Source organism: Hyaena hyaena, unplaced genomic scaffold (assembly GCF_003009895.1).
Source record: "Hyaena hyaena isolate Hyena2069 unplaced genomic scaffold, ASM300989v1 scaffold_789, whole genome shotgun sequence".
Classification (NCBI taxonomy): Eukaryota; Metazoa; Chordata; class Mammalia; order Carnivora; family Hyaenidae; genus Hyaena; species Hyaena hyaena.
Genome location: NW_024081422.1, coordinates 608,609 through 624,033, shown reverse-complemented (window position 1 = coordinate 624,033; position 15,425 = coordinate 608,609). Strand labels below are relative to the sequence as shown.

At 41.4% G+C, this 15,425-nt stretch overlaps 1 protein-coding gene across 4 annotated transcripts in view; it reads right to left on the bottom strand.

Moving 5' to 3' along the window:
- Window positions 1-10,383: 10,383 nt before the first annotated feature.
- Window positions 10,384-15,425, bottom strand: part of SEL1L2 (SEL1L2 adaptor subunit of ERAD E3 ligase) — a 94,676-nt gene continuing 89,634 nt past the window's right edge. For 2 of the 4 annotated variants that reach the window (XM_039219115.1, XM_039219113.1), the window contains 2 exons: window positions 10,982-11,110; window positions 10,384-10,582 (listed from right to left, as the gene is read on the bottom strand). In XM_039219115.1, coding sequence (XP_039075046.1) covers window positions 10,460-10,582; window positions 10,982-11,110 — 252 coding nt within the window. In that variant the 3' untranslated portion in view covers window positions 10,384-10,459. The remainder of the gene's footprint in view (window positions 10,583-10,981; window positions 11,111-15,425) is intronic. The other 2 variants (XM_039219116.1, XM_039219114.1) reach the window with 1 other exon arrangement.

Sequence of the window (15,425 nt, the reverse complement as noted above, 5' to 3'; positions counted from 1 at the left end):
CACACCAGTCAGAGTGGCTAAATTGAACAAATTAGGAGACTCTAGATGCTGGTCAGGATGTGGAGAAATGGGCACCCTCCTACACTGTTGGTAGGAATATAAACTGGTGTGGCCCCTCTGGAAAACAGTGTGGAGGTTCCCCAAAAAATTAACAATAGAACTCCCCTATGACTCAGCAATAGCACTGCTAGGAATGTAATCAAGGGATACAGGAATGCTGATGCATAGGGGACACATGTACCCCAATGTTCATAGCAGCAGCACTCTCAACAATAGCCAAAACATGGAAAGGGCCTAAGTGTCCATCAACCGATGCATGGATCAAGAAGATGTGGTTTATCTATACCATGGAATACTACATGGCAATGAGAAAGAATGAAATCTGGCCATGTGTAGCAACATGGATGGAACTTGAGGGTGTTATGCTGAGTGAAATAAGTCAGGCAGAGAAGGACAGATACCCTATGTTTGCATGTATAGGTGGATTAGAAAGAACTTAATGAAGGACCATGGTGGGGGAGAAGGGGAAAAATAGTTGGGGAGAGGGAGAGAGGCAAACCATGAAAGACACTTTTTTTTTTTCTAGGAGAGAGAGAGAGAGAGACAGCGTGAGCAGGGGAGGGTCAGAAAGAGAGGGAGTCACAGACTGAAACAGGCTCCAGGCTCTGAGCTGGCAGTCAGCACAGAGCCCCACGCGGGGCTCGAACCCACAAACCGCGAGATCATGACCTAAGCGAAAGTCGGACGCTTAACCGACTAAGCCACCCAGGCGCCCCTGAAAGACTCTTGAATGCTGAGAACAAACTGAGGACTAATGGGTGTAGGGGGGAGGGGGGAAATGGGCATGGAAGAGGGCACTTGTGGGGATGAGCACTGGGTGTTATATGGAAACCAACTTGACAATAAACTATTTGTAAAAAATAAATAAAGGAGAAAAAAATATCTTCACATCCTAGATGGTGAGAGCAAGCAAACACACATGTTCTAATAGTTTTGTGTGTATATTTATTACATTTAAACCATTGCATGTCTAGAATTCATTTTCATGTAAACTGTGAGGCAGGGATTTGAGTCCCTCTGCCCTCCACAGGCTACTTTGCATTGCACACAATTCTTAATAACTTATCATTTGAATTGATTTCACTGATTTGAATTATCACTTTATGTATTTGAGTCATCTGTGGATGCTGTATTGTGTTCTATCTTATTCAAATGGCTTAATTATCAGATTTTTATATTTTATTGGCTAATGTAGCTATTTCTCCCTCATTCCCTCCCCTTTCCTGTAATTGTCCTTGCTATGCATCTATGTTTATTTTTCCTTATAAACTTTAGAAGTAACTTACCTAGTTTGAAAAGCATTCTGTTGGTTTGTATATTTAAGGATTATTTAGGGAAAATTAACTTCTCTGTACTTTGACATCTTATTAAAGTGCAAGATGTATGTTTCCATTCATTAAAATCTTATAGATGATTGTTTAATTAGTACATTAGTTCAGATTCCTCTTTTATAATCTCAGTCCTTTCTTTGGCACTAATTAGGATAACTTATCTTAAAGTTTGAAGAACCTTAGGAGAGAGCTAGGAATTCTCACCCATTTGTTCATTAATGAATTCATTTGGTCATCATTTAAAAAGTATTTGAGACCAGGGCTTCTGGGTGGCTCAGTCGGTTAAGCATCCAACTTCAGTTCAGGTCATCTCGTGGTTCGTGGGTTCGACCCTGTGACAGGCTCTGTGCTGACAGCTAGCTCAGAGCCTGGAGCCTGCTTCGGATTCTGTGTCTCCCTTTCTCTCTGACCCTCCCCTGCTTTCTCTCTCTCTCTCTCTCTCTCTCTCTCTCATAAATAAAACATTTTTAAAAATGTATTTGAGACCAATTATACGCAGACACAGTGTTAGGTGATGAAGATACAATGGTGAACAAATCAAAAATGGTCCCTTCTCCCACAGAGTACATAGTCTAGTGGGTATATAAATAGATGCTGATTTTATTCCCAACTTGGTTATTATTTCTGTCTTCTGGTATTTTTAACATGATCTTAACTTAGATTCTTTCTTTGTTAAAGTTTCCCCCCAAAACACACTCAGAGACAAATATTTGCAAAGGGAATGGGAAGGTGAGGAAGTAGAAAAATGGAAGGAAGAAAGCCAATAAAAAAGTGAGTAGGTTACTACAGTGGACAGCTGGGGTTCAATCCTGCTGCACACCTTCTGAGAGACTCTAAATCAGTTTACCGAGGGACAAAGAAACTGGGGAATTACTGTTCCTCAGTTGAGGGTTGCTCCTTGGAGGTATAGCTCCCTGGCACTTCTGGCTTGCCCTATGTGTGGTCAAGAATCCTTCTGCAGCCAGGGAGGCTCTTCAGACAGAGGAATGCAGGTGCTGGAAGTAGGAAGCCACAGATGATAGGGACTGCACCTGGAAGATGTGGGTGATCTCAGAACTGGGCTGAGGGGACCCAGATGGGGCACTGATGGTATCTGCTACAGACACTATCTGGAAAAGGGAGAAATCTCTGGAGAGTATATTTACATGGAGTTGGGAAGTGGGGGAATGGGAGAGAAAATCAGACAGTGTGGAAAGTCAGTATAGTTCAGAGAGTAATCAATAGTATTGGTCAATAGAATTGATTGATCACAATTAAGATTTCACATTCCATTTTGAGTTGTTTATGAATCACATGGCAAGATTAATGACAGCCTTTCGAATTTGTGTGTGTTTGCAAGGTTTGCTCTGTGATGCTTTAAAACATGATTAAATGATTTTTAGAGATGCTTATGTAAATTTTAACTTTAGTCTACTTTAATATTTTTATAGGAAAAGTGAAAAATAATAGATGTCACATTAAAAGCTATATTTGACAATAAGATAATAAAGTAGGATGATGGGAAGAATAAAATTGAAGAAAGAACAGTGGCTTTGGGGTTGGCTCTGAGTTTGCCACTGGCAATGTGACCTTGGGCAAGTTGCTGATCTGTTCTCTGAGCCAGAATATTTTTATCTGGAAGATGTGACAGTTCCTTCTTCAACAGATTATTTTAGTTTGGGTTTTCCCTGAAGAAGATTCTAAGAAGAGATGCATTTGGAGCATAGGAATTTGGGGAACTGTAAACACTTCAGGTATATTGTGCCTCTGGAAATGTGTATTTAGCACATGACTATTTTTCCTCAAGTTAGCTTTAGGGGAATCACTATTTTTAGTTTTTTTTTCTTCTTAATAACAAGCTATTGTTATAATGACACATTTATTGTTGCTATGGGTTGATACCTTTTCTTATGAAAAGGATACGTTTTTTTCATGGGGTGTGTAGTTTTTTTTAAAAAATATTAATCATATACAAGGAAAATACTTCATGGGGAAAGAATTCATTCTGGCAGAGTAAGGAACGAAGGGAAGACAGAAGTGGTGGGGAAACCTATAGCCCCATATGGAGCAAAATTTCATGTGAAATCCAAGATTGATGTCTCACTCATCCCATATTTTCCTTTTTGTTTGTTTGGTTGGTTAGGGGTTTTTTGGTAATGATAACTTTTATTTTAAAAAGTTAAATTCCCTTTCTAATGCCTCAGGTGGTTTGTGTGTGTGTGTGTGTGTGTGTGTGTGTGTGTGTGTGTGTGGCTGAGGTATAGAGTTGGCAAAAGACTATTTTTATGAACCCATTACAAATTGAAGGAGCCTTTTCTGTCTAATCTGCCACAGGGCAGTCCATCTTAGCTCTGAATTTATGCATGTGCACACCACTGACAGTGCTGTGGCTTGGAATCATAGACTCATCTCACCTTTTACTTTCCTGCAAAAGAAACTAGCAAAGCCTGAATGGGAATGTAACTTAATGGCAGCCACAACATTAGGTTCTGGCACAATTAGACATGAGTTGATGGGGGTCACAGCTTTAATTCCTGGCTGGAGCTAGCTGTTCACTGTTTCCAGCTCTGAGCACACTTCCCAGGAATGAAACTGTCAGATAGGGATTTCTCTAGGTGATAAGACAGGACTCTTGGTGGCTAGATTTGTGCTGAGGCCCACGGGCTGAGAGTTACTGAAAGGAGCTAATTTTCTAAACCAAGGGGCTGGATGTCCTAGATGGATTTGCATCATGGTGGAGAGTGAGGACTAGAGTATCTGAGGCCTGAAGGAGGACAGTGGAGGCAACTTTTTCTTGCAAGGAGTTTTCTTATTGCTGTTGCATTTCTCAAGGGGGAGGGAAAGAGGGAACTCCCCCATCAACTTAACCAAAGGAGAGGGGCTCTAAGGAAGCTACTTTGAGAACTTGATCTGCTGCCCCTGGAATATAGGGGATATGGTGGATTGGAGGGTGACACACGCCTGCTGGGGAGAGGCCATGGCTACCTGTCTGAGGGGAGAGAGAGAATGAGACCAACAGAGCAAGAGGAGAATTCCTTTCCTCCTCACTCACTCCTCACTCACTAAGTTGGTCACAGCCTACTTAGTGCATTCAGTTCTTTCAACATACTTGTTACATTGGTCAATCTATTTACTTCCTGGCACCTGCATTTCTTTTTGAGACAGAAACTATTTATAAGCTAGTATCAAATACTATGATTCTGCTTTTAAGTATCCTCTGCTAATGGGCTGTCCTCAGAGCTGGCTGTGTTTCCACTAAGAGCCGAGGCAAGAATGTGTATTCCTCAGGGACCAAATGAAGGACACAAGGAAAGAAGCCTGTTTAAAACTACCTGGAGAGAGGGTACTGCATTCATTTCCCAGGACTACTGTAAAAAAAAAATAAAAAAAAAAAATCACCACATGAGGGGCACCTGGGTGGCTCAGTCAGTTGATCATCCAACTTCAGCTCAGGTCATGATCTCACGGTTCGTGTGTTCGAGCCCCGCATCGAGCTCTATGGTGACAGAGTCTGGAGCCCGCTTCAGATTCTGTGTCTCCCTCTCTCTCTGCCCTTCCTCTGCTTGCACTCTCTCAAAACTAAATACATTTTTAAAAAAAATTTTTTAATCACCATAAGATTGGTGGCTTAACATGACAGGTATTTATTCCCTCAGAGTTTTGGAGGTCTGAAGTCTGAAATCAGGGTAGTATGTTGGCTCTACAGAATAATCCATCCCTTGCCTCTTCCAGCTTCTGGTGGCTGCTCGCATTCCTTGGCTTGTGGCCACATAACTCTAAGCTCTGCCTCTGTGGTCACATTGCCTTCTCCTCTTCTGGGTCACATCTCCCTCTGCCTCTGTCTTATAAGGATACTTGTGATTGCGTTTTGAGGTCCACTTAGATAACCAACAATAGTCCTCACATGTCAAAATCCACAGTGTAACCACTTCTACAAAATTTTGTGTTGTTTTGTTTTGTTTTTGACGTAGAAGGTAACATTAACAGGTTCCAAGGATTAGGACATGGGTAAACTTGGGGTGGGGCTATTATTCAGCCTACCACAGGTAGGGAGTCCCACCAGAGAATCTATTGGATGGACTGATGGATGAGCAGAGCTCTGGGTTCAGGAAGACCACTTGTGAAGCAGATGCTTTTACTGCTCAGCTGTGATTTCAGTTGCAGCTGCAGAGGGCCTTTCCCTGCAACCTCAGACTTCTGCTAACTTGTGTTCAGCACTAAGGGAAAGCACAGGGCTTTGTTCTATCTCAGAGATTTCCCCAAAGCCTCTGAGAAATAGTTGTGAAGGGGTGAAGGGTAGTTATTGCAGCCTGGAGCAACCCTCAAATGATGGAGGAGGTACTGATGAGCAAGTACCCTGCCTCTCGTCTTTTAGACAGTTCTGGGAGGCATTTTGTAAACTTTCCAGATCTTGGTGGGACAGAGACCCCACTGCCCACAGCAGTGACTTTAATAATGCACCTTTTTATGGCTTCATCCTTCTCACTTCCTCACTCTGAGTCCTGGGATCACCTTCCAAATGACACATATCTAGACACAAATCAGGCTTTGCTTTCAGGTGACCCCAAACAAAGAAGATTCCCAGCAGGGGAAACCCCAAGAAAACCACAAACATGCTCCCTGGGAGCTGACATGGTGGCTGCCATGCTCAGTGGGCACTTTTGCAGGATTGCTTCTGGGCAGGTTTCATATAATCTTTCCTAGTCCTTAAGCCATACCTCTTGCCACCCCTGCTCCCTTTACCTCGAGGAGCCAGAAGCAGGTAGTCTGGGGCTCAGAGAGGACTCAGCAGAAGCTGACCATTTCCCACACTCCCTTCCTCCCCACTCAGGGATTCCAGGCTGAATGAAGCAGGAAGGCCACACTACCTACTGCATTTATTGCTTTCAACATACTCCTGGCATTTGCCAATCCATTCACTTTGGCTACACCTGCATTTCTTTTTGAGACAGATACTATTCATCAGCTAGTGCCAAAATACTATAGTTTTGCCTTTAAGTATCCTCTGCTAATTGTTGTTACCTTGTTCTGAAGAAGTAATCAGACACAGGCATGTCTGTAAAATGGAAGACAGATCCCACCTCACCGACAAGCATGTCCTCCAAGATAAGTAGCTCAGTGCCTCTGTGAATTTATGTAACCTTTGATAGTTTTCCCCCCTTGGTAGGTTTTTAGACAATATATTTGTAGTAGGTGAATATGGTTACAAATTCTTTGTTGCTGCTCCCATTGAAAGATGAAGTCTAATGTTTGACCAATAGAATGTGGCAGAAGTGATATCCTAGGACTTTCTGAGGCGTGGTCTTAGGAAACCTGCAGTTCTACCTGGGTCTCCGTGAATCCTTTCTGCAAGTCCTGCGCTGCTGTGTAAAGTCCCATGACTCTGTCCATCATGTTGAAGAGATCATGGCGTATAGGCACTGCGATTAGCCCTCACAGCTAAGGCTGGTCTTCCAGCCACCTTTCCGAGGTGCCAGAGATGTAAAACTGTCTTGGACTCTCTAGAACAACTTGTTCATCAGCTGAACACCAAGTGACTCTGTCAAGGCCACGTGGAACAGAAGAATCACACGGCCATGCCCTGCCTAAATGCCTGAGATATAATGATGGTTAAGTCACTAAGGTTTGAGTAGTTTGTTAAGCAGCAAGAAATAACTGCAATAGTAATTCAAGGGAAATAATGTATGTTGGAGTCAGATCTGAACTCACATTCCAGCTTCATCATTTTTTATTACATGACCACATTGTAACATGATCCTAACATATTACATAGCTTCTCCTCGCCTTGGTTTCCTATGCAAAACAGAGGTAGTTAAATCTACCTCCAGCCTCATCATGAAGATGGAAAGGAAACAGAAAAGCAGAAGAGTATGGCACATGGTGGGTGTTCCATAGAGTTCCTTTTTCCTCTTTTCAGGCTTACCACAGCCTTCTTCTTTGCTTCCTGGGATTCCCAGGAAGGGATTGCAGCAAGCTAGTACCACCTGCCTCTGCTCCCCTCAGGACTTTCTTCTCTTCTTTTTCCCAGCCACTCATGGCCATAGTTGTTAAAACCCACCACTTAAGATGTGGGGAAAAGCATATAATTCTAAAAGTGTGCTCCTCATAAAATGACTGTGGGCCGTTGCTCTAAAAAAAAATTATATACTTGAGCTTTAAAAAATTTAGTGACTCAGGGCACCTGCGTGACTCACTTGGTTAAATATCTGACTTCGGCTCAGGTCATGATCTCACAGTTCATGAGTTGGAGCCCCACATCAGACACTATGCTGTTGTCAAAGAGCCCCATGTGCTTCAGATTCTCTGTCCCAACCTCTCTCTGTCCCTCCCCCACTGATCTTTCTCTCTGTCTCTGTCTCTCACTCTTTCTTCCTCTCTCTCAAAAAAGTTGCTGACTTGAATATCTACTCTGCTTTATTAAAGAATCAGGGGAGGAGATGTAGAAGAAAAAGAGAGTTACAAAGAAAACTAAGTTAAAAAAAAAAAGCTTCCTTATAGTCTACTGACTATCATTTTTTGTCTAAAGCTATCAAAAGCAGAAAGAATAGGGGCTCTGTGTGCCCGTGGAGGGGGTGGCAGTGTTGTAGCCAGGAAGTAGAAGTGGCTGACAGGTGAGGGCTCTTTCCCCCTTGGCCAGTCATCACCCAGATGACCAGGTGCAGCTGGTGCCTATCCGTGCACCTGGGTGCCTCTGTGGTGGCTCCAGAGAGGAGGCTTAGAAATGGAGCTTGAGGGGCACCTGGGTGGCTTAGTCGGTTAAGCGTCCGACTTTCGCTTAGGTCATGATCTCGCGGTTCGTGGGTTCGAGCCCCGCGTCGGGCTCTGTGCTGACTGCCAGCTCAGAGCCTGCAGCCTGTTTCAGAGTCTGTGACTCCCTCTCTCTCTGACCCTCCCCTGCTCACGTTGTCTCTCTCTCTCTCCTAGAAATAAATAAAACATTAAAAAAAATTAAAAAAAAAAAAAAAAGAAATGGAGCTTGAATGATTCAAACCCCCTAAGCTGCTCATGCTTTCAAAGACTTTGTCACATTAACTTAGAACGATTAGCTGAAATGGGAAATTTATGAGCTCATACCATCTTTGCTCCTATATTTCTGACTGTGTTCTATTCTACCCAGCAAGCCACAGAGTCTCTCTCCCTTTCTTCCCTGCCTGCAGCTATTTTCATAAGCTTTACCTTTAAGAAGCTCACTTTTTAGGGGCACCTGGGTGGCTCAGTCATTAAGTGTCTGACTTCAGCTCAGGTCATGATCTCATGGGTTCATGGGTTCGAGCCCTGCATTGGGCTCTGTGCTGACATCTCGTTCAGAGCTTGGAGCCTGTCTTCAGATTCTATGTCTCCCTCTCTTTGACCCTCCCCTGCTCATGCTGTCTCTCTCTCTCAAAAATAAATAAAACATTTTTTTAAAAAAGCTCACTTTCTTCCAGACTCCCCTATTTTGCTTTCCACACTCCCCTCTTTGCCCTTATACCCATCTCTGACATCTTTGCACTGCAGACACCTGTGGGATACAATTCACCTCTGGCTTGTTGTCCATTAGGCATTGACTGGAGGTTTGGATGCCTGCTCCTTCTTGGCATGTTTGTAAATAAAATTTCCTTCAGAAGTGGAACTCTCTGGTTCGTCAGGACTTCTGTCCAGGAAATTCTAAAACACTTGGATCTCAGAAAGGCCAGGATTAATTCATGGCTAAATAACTGATGTAGCTAGTATTTGTACATGTAGTGTTTATAAAGCATTTTTGAAGTTAGGCTTATGTAAACCTCACAATTCTCTGGTAAGGCAGGACTTAATCCCATTTAATGGAGGCAAAACTGAGATTTAGAGAAGTTATGCCCAAAGTCATACATAGAGCTCTCAAGTCCAGGTTGTTTGGTCCCACATTCAGTGTTCTCTCACCTTTTCATTCTACTTTCTGATTATGATTGACATAATTAACTAACTCTTTTTCTGTCCCAGGGTTGGATTTTCAAGTAGGCAAGCACAATCTTTTCCCACCAAAACACCTAGGATTTTGGCTGAAGAACTAACTGCAGAGCACTGAACCCATACAGATTATCATCAACTCAGCTGTCTCCATTTTCCAACCAATTATCCATGAGCTTTAACAGAGTATTGGAAGTTACCATTTGTGGAGTTCATTCTAGAACACCAAGCCCTGTGATAGTCCCTTTATATAGGTTATCCCTTTAATCCTCATACCAGCTAAGATCTTCCCATTTTGCAGATCAGGAGACTGAGGTGAGGCTCAGACAGGTCATACAGCTAAAGAGTTGTGAAAGCTGAGATGCAAGCCTGGCCCTTTATGTAAGTCCTGGGCCTCCTGCTCTCTCCTCGTGCACACTGATATCAGACTCAGGTCCCTGCTCTTCCTGCCATGAGAGAGGGGGAACCGGGCTCTTTAGCTCTGTCCTCAGAAGCTGGTGTCTTCAGGGACCAAGGAAGAGCAGGGTTCTAGTGAGGAATCACAGAGAAGGGTACAACGCTAGACAGACCCAAGTGGCGTTGTTCACTTTAAAACTGCTAAGGGAACTTGGATAGAAGGCCCCTCGGGGAGGAGTATGAGCCAGTCCCCCCACATGGCATGCCATGAGGAACTGTTGTTCATGATGTGGTTCACAGGATCATTCCCCCAAGATGAAGGGTCTATTTGTAAATTTATATCTTTCTCATTTTCTGAGGGATCTGTGTTCCTGTCCTCCCAAACTCCTCCTCCTCTCTGTCTCTGTATGTGTGTAGGAGCTAAGAAACACATTCACCCTCTTGAGAAGGAAGAGGCTGTTATCACAACATGAAAATGGGTGGCCATTATCCCTAACTAGGGACTAGATTACCACAACAACAAGTCTGTAAGGAAACCTCAGGTGACTGGTCTTTAGCAACTCACTCCCCCACAAGTGGTCACCCCAATTAAGCAGGAAGTCTGAAATGGTTTCTGAAGACAGGTCTCAAGTTTTGTCCATTTTCCACCACAGGCCTGTGTGGGAAATCTATAGCAGACTCTTGAGTTTCGTGAGGAAATTCTTTATTTAGTGAGTATGACTTGAAGCAAACTGTTCCCAGCTGCAAGTTTTCCTGTGGTTCAGATTCTACCGGTAGCGATTTATAAGCAAGAAGATCAGCACAGCAACAATTAGGCCAATCACAAGTAAGTCCCAGTATGGTCCAAGGGTGTTGTCCAGTTTCACCCATTTCCATTGCCTTGTAAACTGCTGGAAGAGACATTCTGTCAAAACAAATCCAAGCCTCCCCCTCCATATAGAGCCATCATCTCCTTCCATCCCACCATTCAAAAGCTGCTCTTTTGGTATCATATGTTTGCACGTATAGGAGGATTAGGAGGAACTTAATTGATGAACAAGGGGGAGAAGAAGGGGGGAAATCGTGGAAGAGAGGGAGGGAGGCAAATCATGAGAGACTCTTGAATGCTGACAAAAACTGAGGACTGATGGATGTGGGGGGGGGGGGGGATGGGCATGGAGGAGGGCACTTGTGGGGATGAGCACTGGGTGTTATGTGGAAACTAATTTGACAATAAACTATTTGTAAAAGAAAAAAAAGCTGCTCTTTTGGGTTTTCAGAGATTTGGGACTTATTTGAGACAAACTTACATTAAAAAACAGGATATCTTGGAGCAAATGCACAGTTTCCAGTTTCATGAGGGCAAAGAAAACAGGTATGTGGGCATCTGGACTTGTTTGAGCAGCCATATCATACAACCTTCTGGCCAAGTGAATGTCCTAGAAATAGAAGAATACCCCGACTCATGAAGTGCAGATTTTTTAGGGGTAATTAAATGAACACTATTGCTTGAAATATTGTTATTTATCTTTGGTAGCCCACCACCTCCCCCATCCCTGCCAAGACAGTCATGCCATAATATTTGGAACCTGTGAATATGTTATACATGGCAAAGGGGACTTTGAAAATGTCATTCAGACTAGAGACCTTAAGATAGAGAAATTATCCTGGATTATCTGGGTGGTTTACATGAGCCCTTAAACAGTTTTCTCAGGGCTGAGGTCAGGAGAGAAAGTCAGATATGGCAGAAGTAGAAGCTGAAGCTTCTGGGTTTGAGAAGGGCTCAACTTACTTGAGAAGGAACGTGAGCAGCCAGCAAGGAAATGGGACCCTCAGTTCTACACCACAAGAAACTGAATATGCCCAACAACCTGAGTGAGCTTGGAAGTGATTCTTCCCTAAAGCTCCCAAGAAGGAAAACAGATTGACTTTAGGCTGTGAAACTCTACACAGAGGATGGGTCAAGCTCACCCAGACTTTTGACCTAGAGAAACCATGAGATAATAAATGTGGTTGTGGGGTGCCTGGATGGCTCAGTCAGTTAAGTGACTGACTTGATTTCGGCTCAGGTCATGATCTCACAATTGGTGAGATCGAGCCCTGCACTGGGCTCTGTGCTGAGCATGGAGCCTGCTTAAGATTCTATCTCTACCTTTGCTCCTCTCCCCAACTCACGTGCTCTCTCTCATAAATAAAAATTAATTAATTAATTAGTTAATGTGAGTTGTTTTAAGCCACTAAATTTGTGGTAGTTTGTTATTGCTATAACATAGAAACTAACACATGGAAAACCAACACAAAAAGCTTTTGTGGATACTGCTGGGCCAGACCATAGCTGTGGTTCCAGTTAAAGCAGAACACTAGATAGCAACATCCAGCTCCCCAAAACAAATAACAGTACCCATACTAACAATCATTTAAAACTCCTAGGTTTCTTTATAGTACTTTTCATACCTGAAGTTACAGAATTTGCTTGGTCATTTGTCCTTGTCCTTAAGGACATGGACTACTTGTTAACCCCTCAATTCCCAGGGTCTAACGGAGTGTCGAGTACATAGCTTGTCTCTGATAATACTTATAGAATGAGTGAATGAACCATTTACTCCTCAGGCTGGAATTTTGATTCCTCAAATTACATACTATATTTTTAGGGATCTTTTTCCCATTAAATTATGCCATGGCAGAATTTTTTTTCTTTGATTTTCACCTACTTATGGCTTATTTTTGTTTGCTTTACTTTTGCTTGATTTCCCAGAGTAATGAAAAAGCTAAGTAGTGTTGCTTTTAAGTGCCTTGGGCCAGTCCCATTAGTGTACTTTGCTGATTGCCTTTGGATTATCTTCAAAAGGATAAGGAGAGAGATTTTCACAAACTATGGTTATCCTGTATGTCTTTGTCTTTCCTCTCCATCCCCCAAACCTCTATTACACAGAGTGCAGTAGTTGTGAATCCCTGCGGCCCCTGCTAAACCCATATTTTGGACGGTATCTCTCTCAGCTGTGTTCTGCTTGTCATCTCTTAAAATTTTCCCAAAGCTTTGTGGTCTTGTAAATTGATTTGTTGGAGAAAGAGGTATGTTCTCGCTAAAAACTTAAAACGCAAGAGACTGTTCTGAACAAATCTTCCTGGCAACAGAGAAAATGGATGTTATAAAAACTCTAATTTGTGTCTCTAATTCCACCAAATTCAGTGGGTGTTCATTTGAAAGCACCCTGCAGATTATAAAGGCTGTGTCACCCCCACACATGAAAGCATATTGACTTTAATAGGGCATTCAGGGAACAACAGCATTTGTCAATATCTCAGGCATTCATTCTTATTTGAAGCAGGCAATAGTTATTAATTTATTTCTTGAGGCACAAACATCACAATTCAGTTGCTTAGTTTATAATAAAAAATAGCAAGAAGTTCCATTAAAGTGAGATGAACTCGCTCCTTACCCAGGGGGCCTCACAATTCTCAGTGGGGGTGGGGTGGGACATGAAAGTCTTTCTTTAAAATTCCCAGAGAAAGAAATTCCTGAATTCACTGGCTAATTAGTGCAACCCATATCTAAGAAATTTTATTAGTTGGCTCTAGAAAAGACTTCTTGTTCTTTGATCCTTATTTAGGAAGAAATCCAAGTCATTCATACAAAAACTTTCCTTTCAAAAGTGCTTTGATGATGGCCAGGGTTCATTAAATAAGCCCATTGCACACCCAATCCACTTACATTTAACTTTCCTGTGATACATTTGAGCTTATTTTACTTTAAATTCAATGATTGAGGGGATTATGTAAACCTCTCTGTAGTCTCTTGTTAAATAATGTGTTTCCAAGTAAAATATCAGGTGTGCCCAAGTATTGCCCAATGTTCACGTGTTCAAAATAGCTTCTTATAATTCAAAAATACAGAATTCTCCAGAAATAAAGTATATGGTTTAGGAAAATTGTTGAAATACATGATGCAGGAGTTTGCTAGCCCTGAATCTTTGGGTGACATCAAAAACTTCTTATACCAAGAAGGAGGTAGACTTTTTGAATAGTTTATTCTTATTTTCTTACTGTAAATATACCATATACTACTTGGAGAAAATTTCAAAAACATAGAGTTGAAAAATATTAGAAACCCACCTGTAATTTCACTGTACAGAGATAAGTACTGATAATATTTTATATACATCCTTCCAGCATATATACATATATTATATACATATATATTCAAATATATGTACATTCAAATATATATATTCAAATATACATACTTTTAGGAATATTTCATCTTGCACAATATTTTGTCTTCTGCTTTCTTAATCTAACAATATATTTCAAATAACATACCATGTCCTAAGATATTCCTTTAGTATATATTTTTATTTTTAACAGTTGTGTAGTATTTAGTAATAATGGCTAATGCTTATTAAATACTCATATTGCATGCCAGTTACCACTGTCATTTATTTAAACCTCATGACATTACATAGGGCAGATGATATTAACTCTACTATAAAGATGAAGAAACTGAGGCAAAGTCAGTTAAGTCAGTTACCTAACTTAAGTCAGTTACCTAAATTCATGTCACTTGTAAGTGGCAGAGCAGAGATTCAAATCCAGATGGTCTGCTTCTAGCCTGCTCACTTAACCAAAGGGCCATAAAATACATATTGAATGGTATACTACCATGTGATAGTTTACAGAGCGTGTCTTCTATTTTGAAGCAGTTTATTTATTTGTTTGCTTGTAGGACTTTTATCCTGTGATAAAGCTATCCACACATAATGTTTTTGCACATTTCTTATTATTTTATTAGGTAATAAGGCATTTATTTCAAGAGAAGTTATGGCCATTTCAAAGAGGTGTGTGTTTTGTCCTATCATATTTCTGACAAGGCCATTTAAAATATCTAACTTGAACTTGTCCTTTCCAGAAAATAATTCTATTCTGGTGTTTAAAGCTTCCACTCTAACACTCTATAAGTGGTCAGACCAGACAAATGAGAAGTGAAAATATCTTGTGTCATAATTACTCTTATTTTTGATAGGTTTATTTATAATTTATTCAGTGGATGTGGTTTTGTTTTCTCTGTAGGATCCCAAAAGCATATTATCGGTAGGTCTAACTATATATACTGGAAACTCATCCCCAAAGGCTAATTCCAACCCCCACCCCCACCACCTTTTGTCTTAATTTAGGATAGATTTCTTAGTCATTATCTTAAAATATACCTGCTTTCTTCCATTAAAAAAATTGTCATGTGTTTCTTATACTCCATATTATAAAATCATTTTAGTAACAAGATCTGGCAGTACTGATTCTGCCCCCTGAATTCACTGTTTCCCAACCCCCTTAACATTTTCACAGTACTTTACTTGTGTGAGCACACACTAGTACCATTTGAGGCTTTCACTATAACTATGGACATGTTTCTTCCATAGCAGGCTATGAGCTCTTTGAAGATTGTTTTGTCCTTGTATCCCTAGAATGAAGCACATTGCTTCCCAACACAAAATAAGCACATGAAAAATATTTGAGTGGATAACTAAGTAAAGTCACAGTATCATGGTAGTTTAGAAGCAGATGCAGATATCTTTCAAATTTAGGGGCTCAATGAAGGGTTTGTGGAGGAGATGGTATCAGAACTATTCTTTCAAAAACTCAGGGGTCTTTAGTGGTCAAAACTGTGGGAGAAGATCATTCCAGCAAATGAGGTGATATGATCAAAAGTCAGGAGGGTTTAATTCAAGGTCTCTGGTTGGGAGGAAGGAAAAGTAGCCT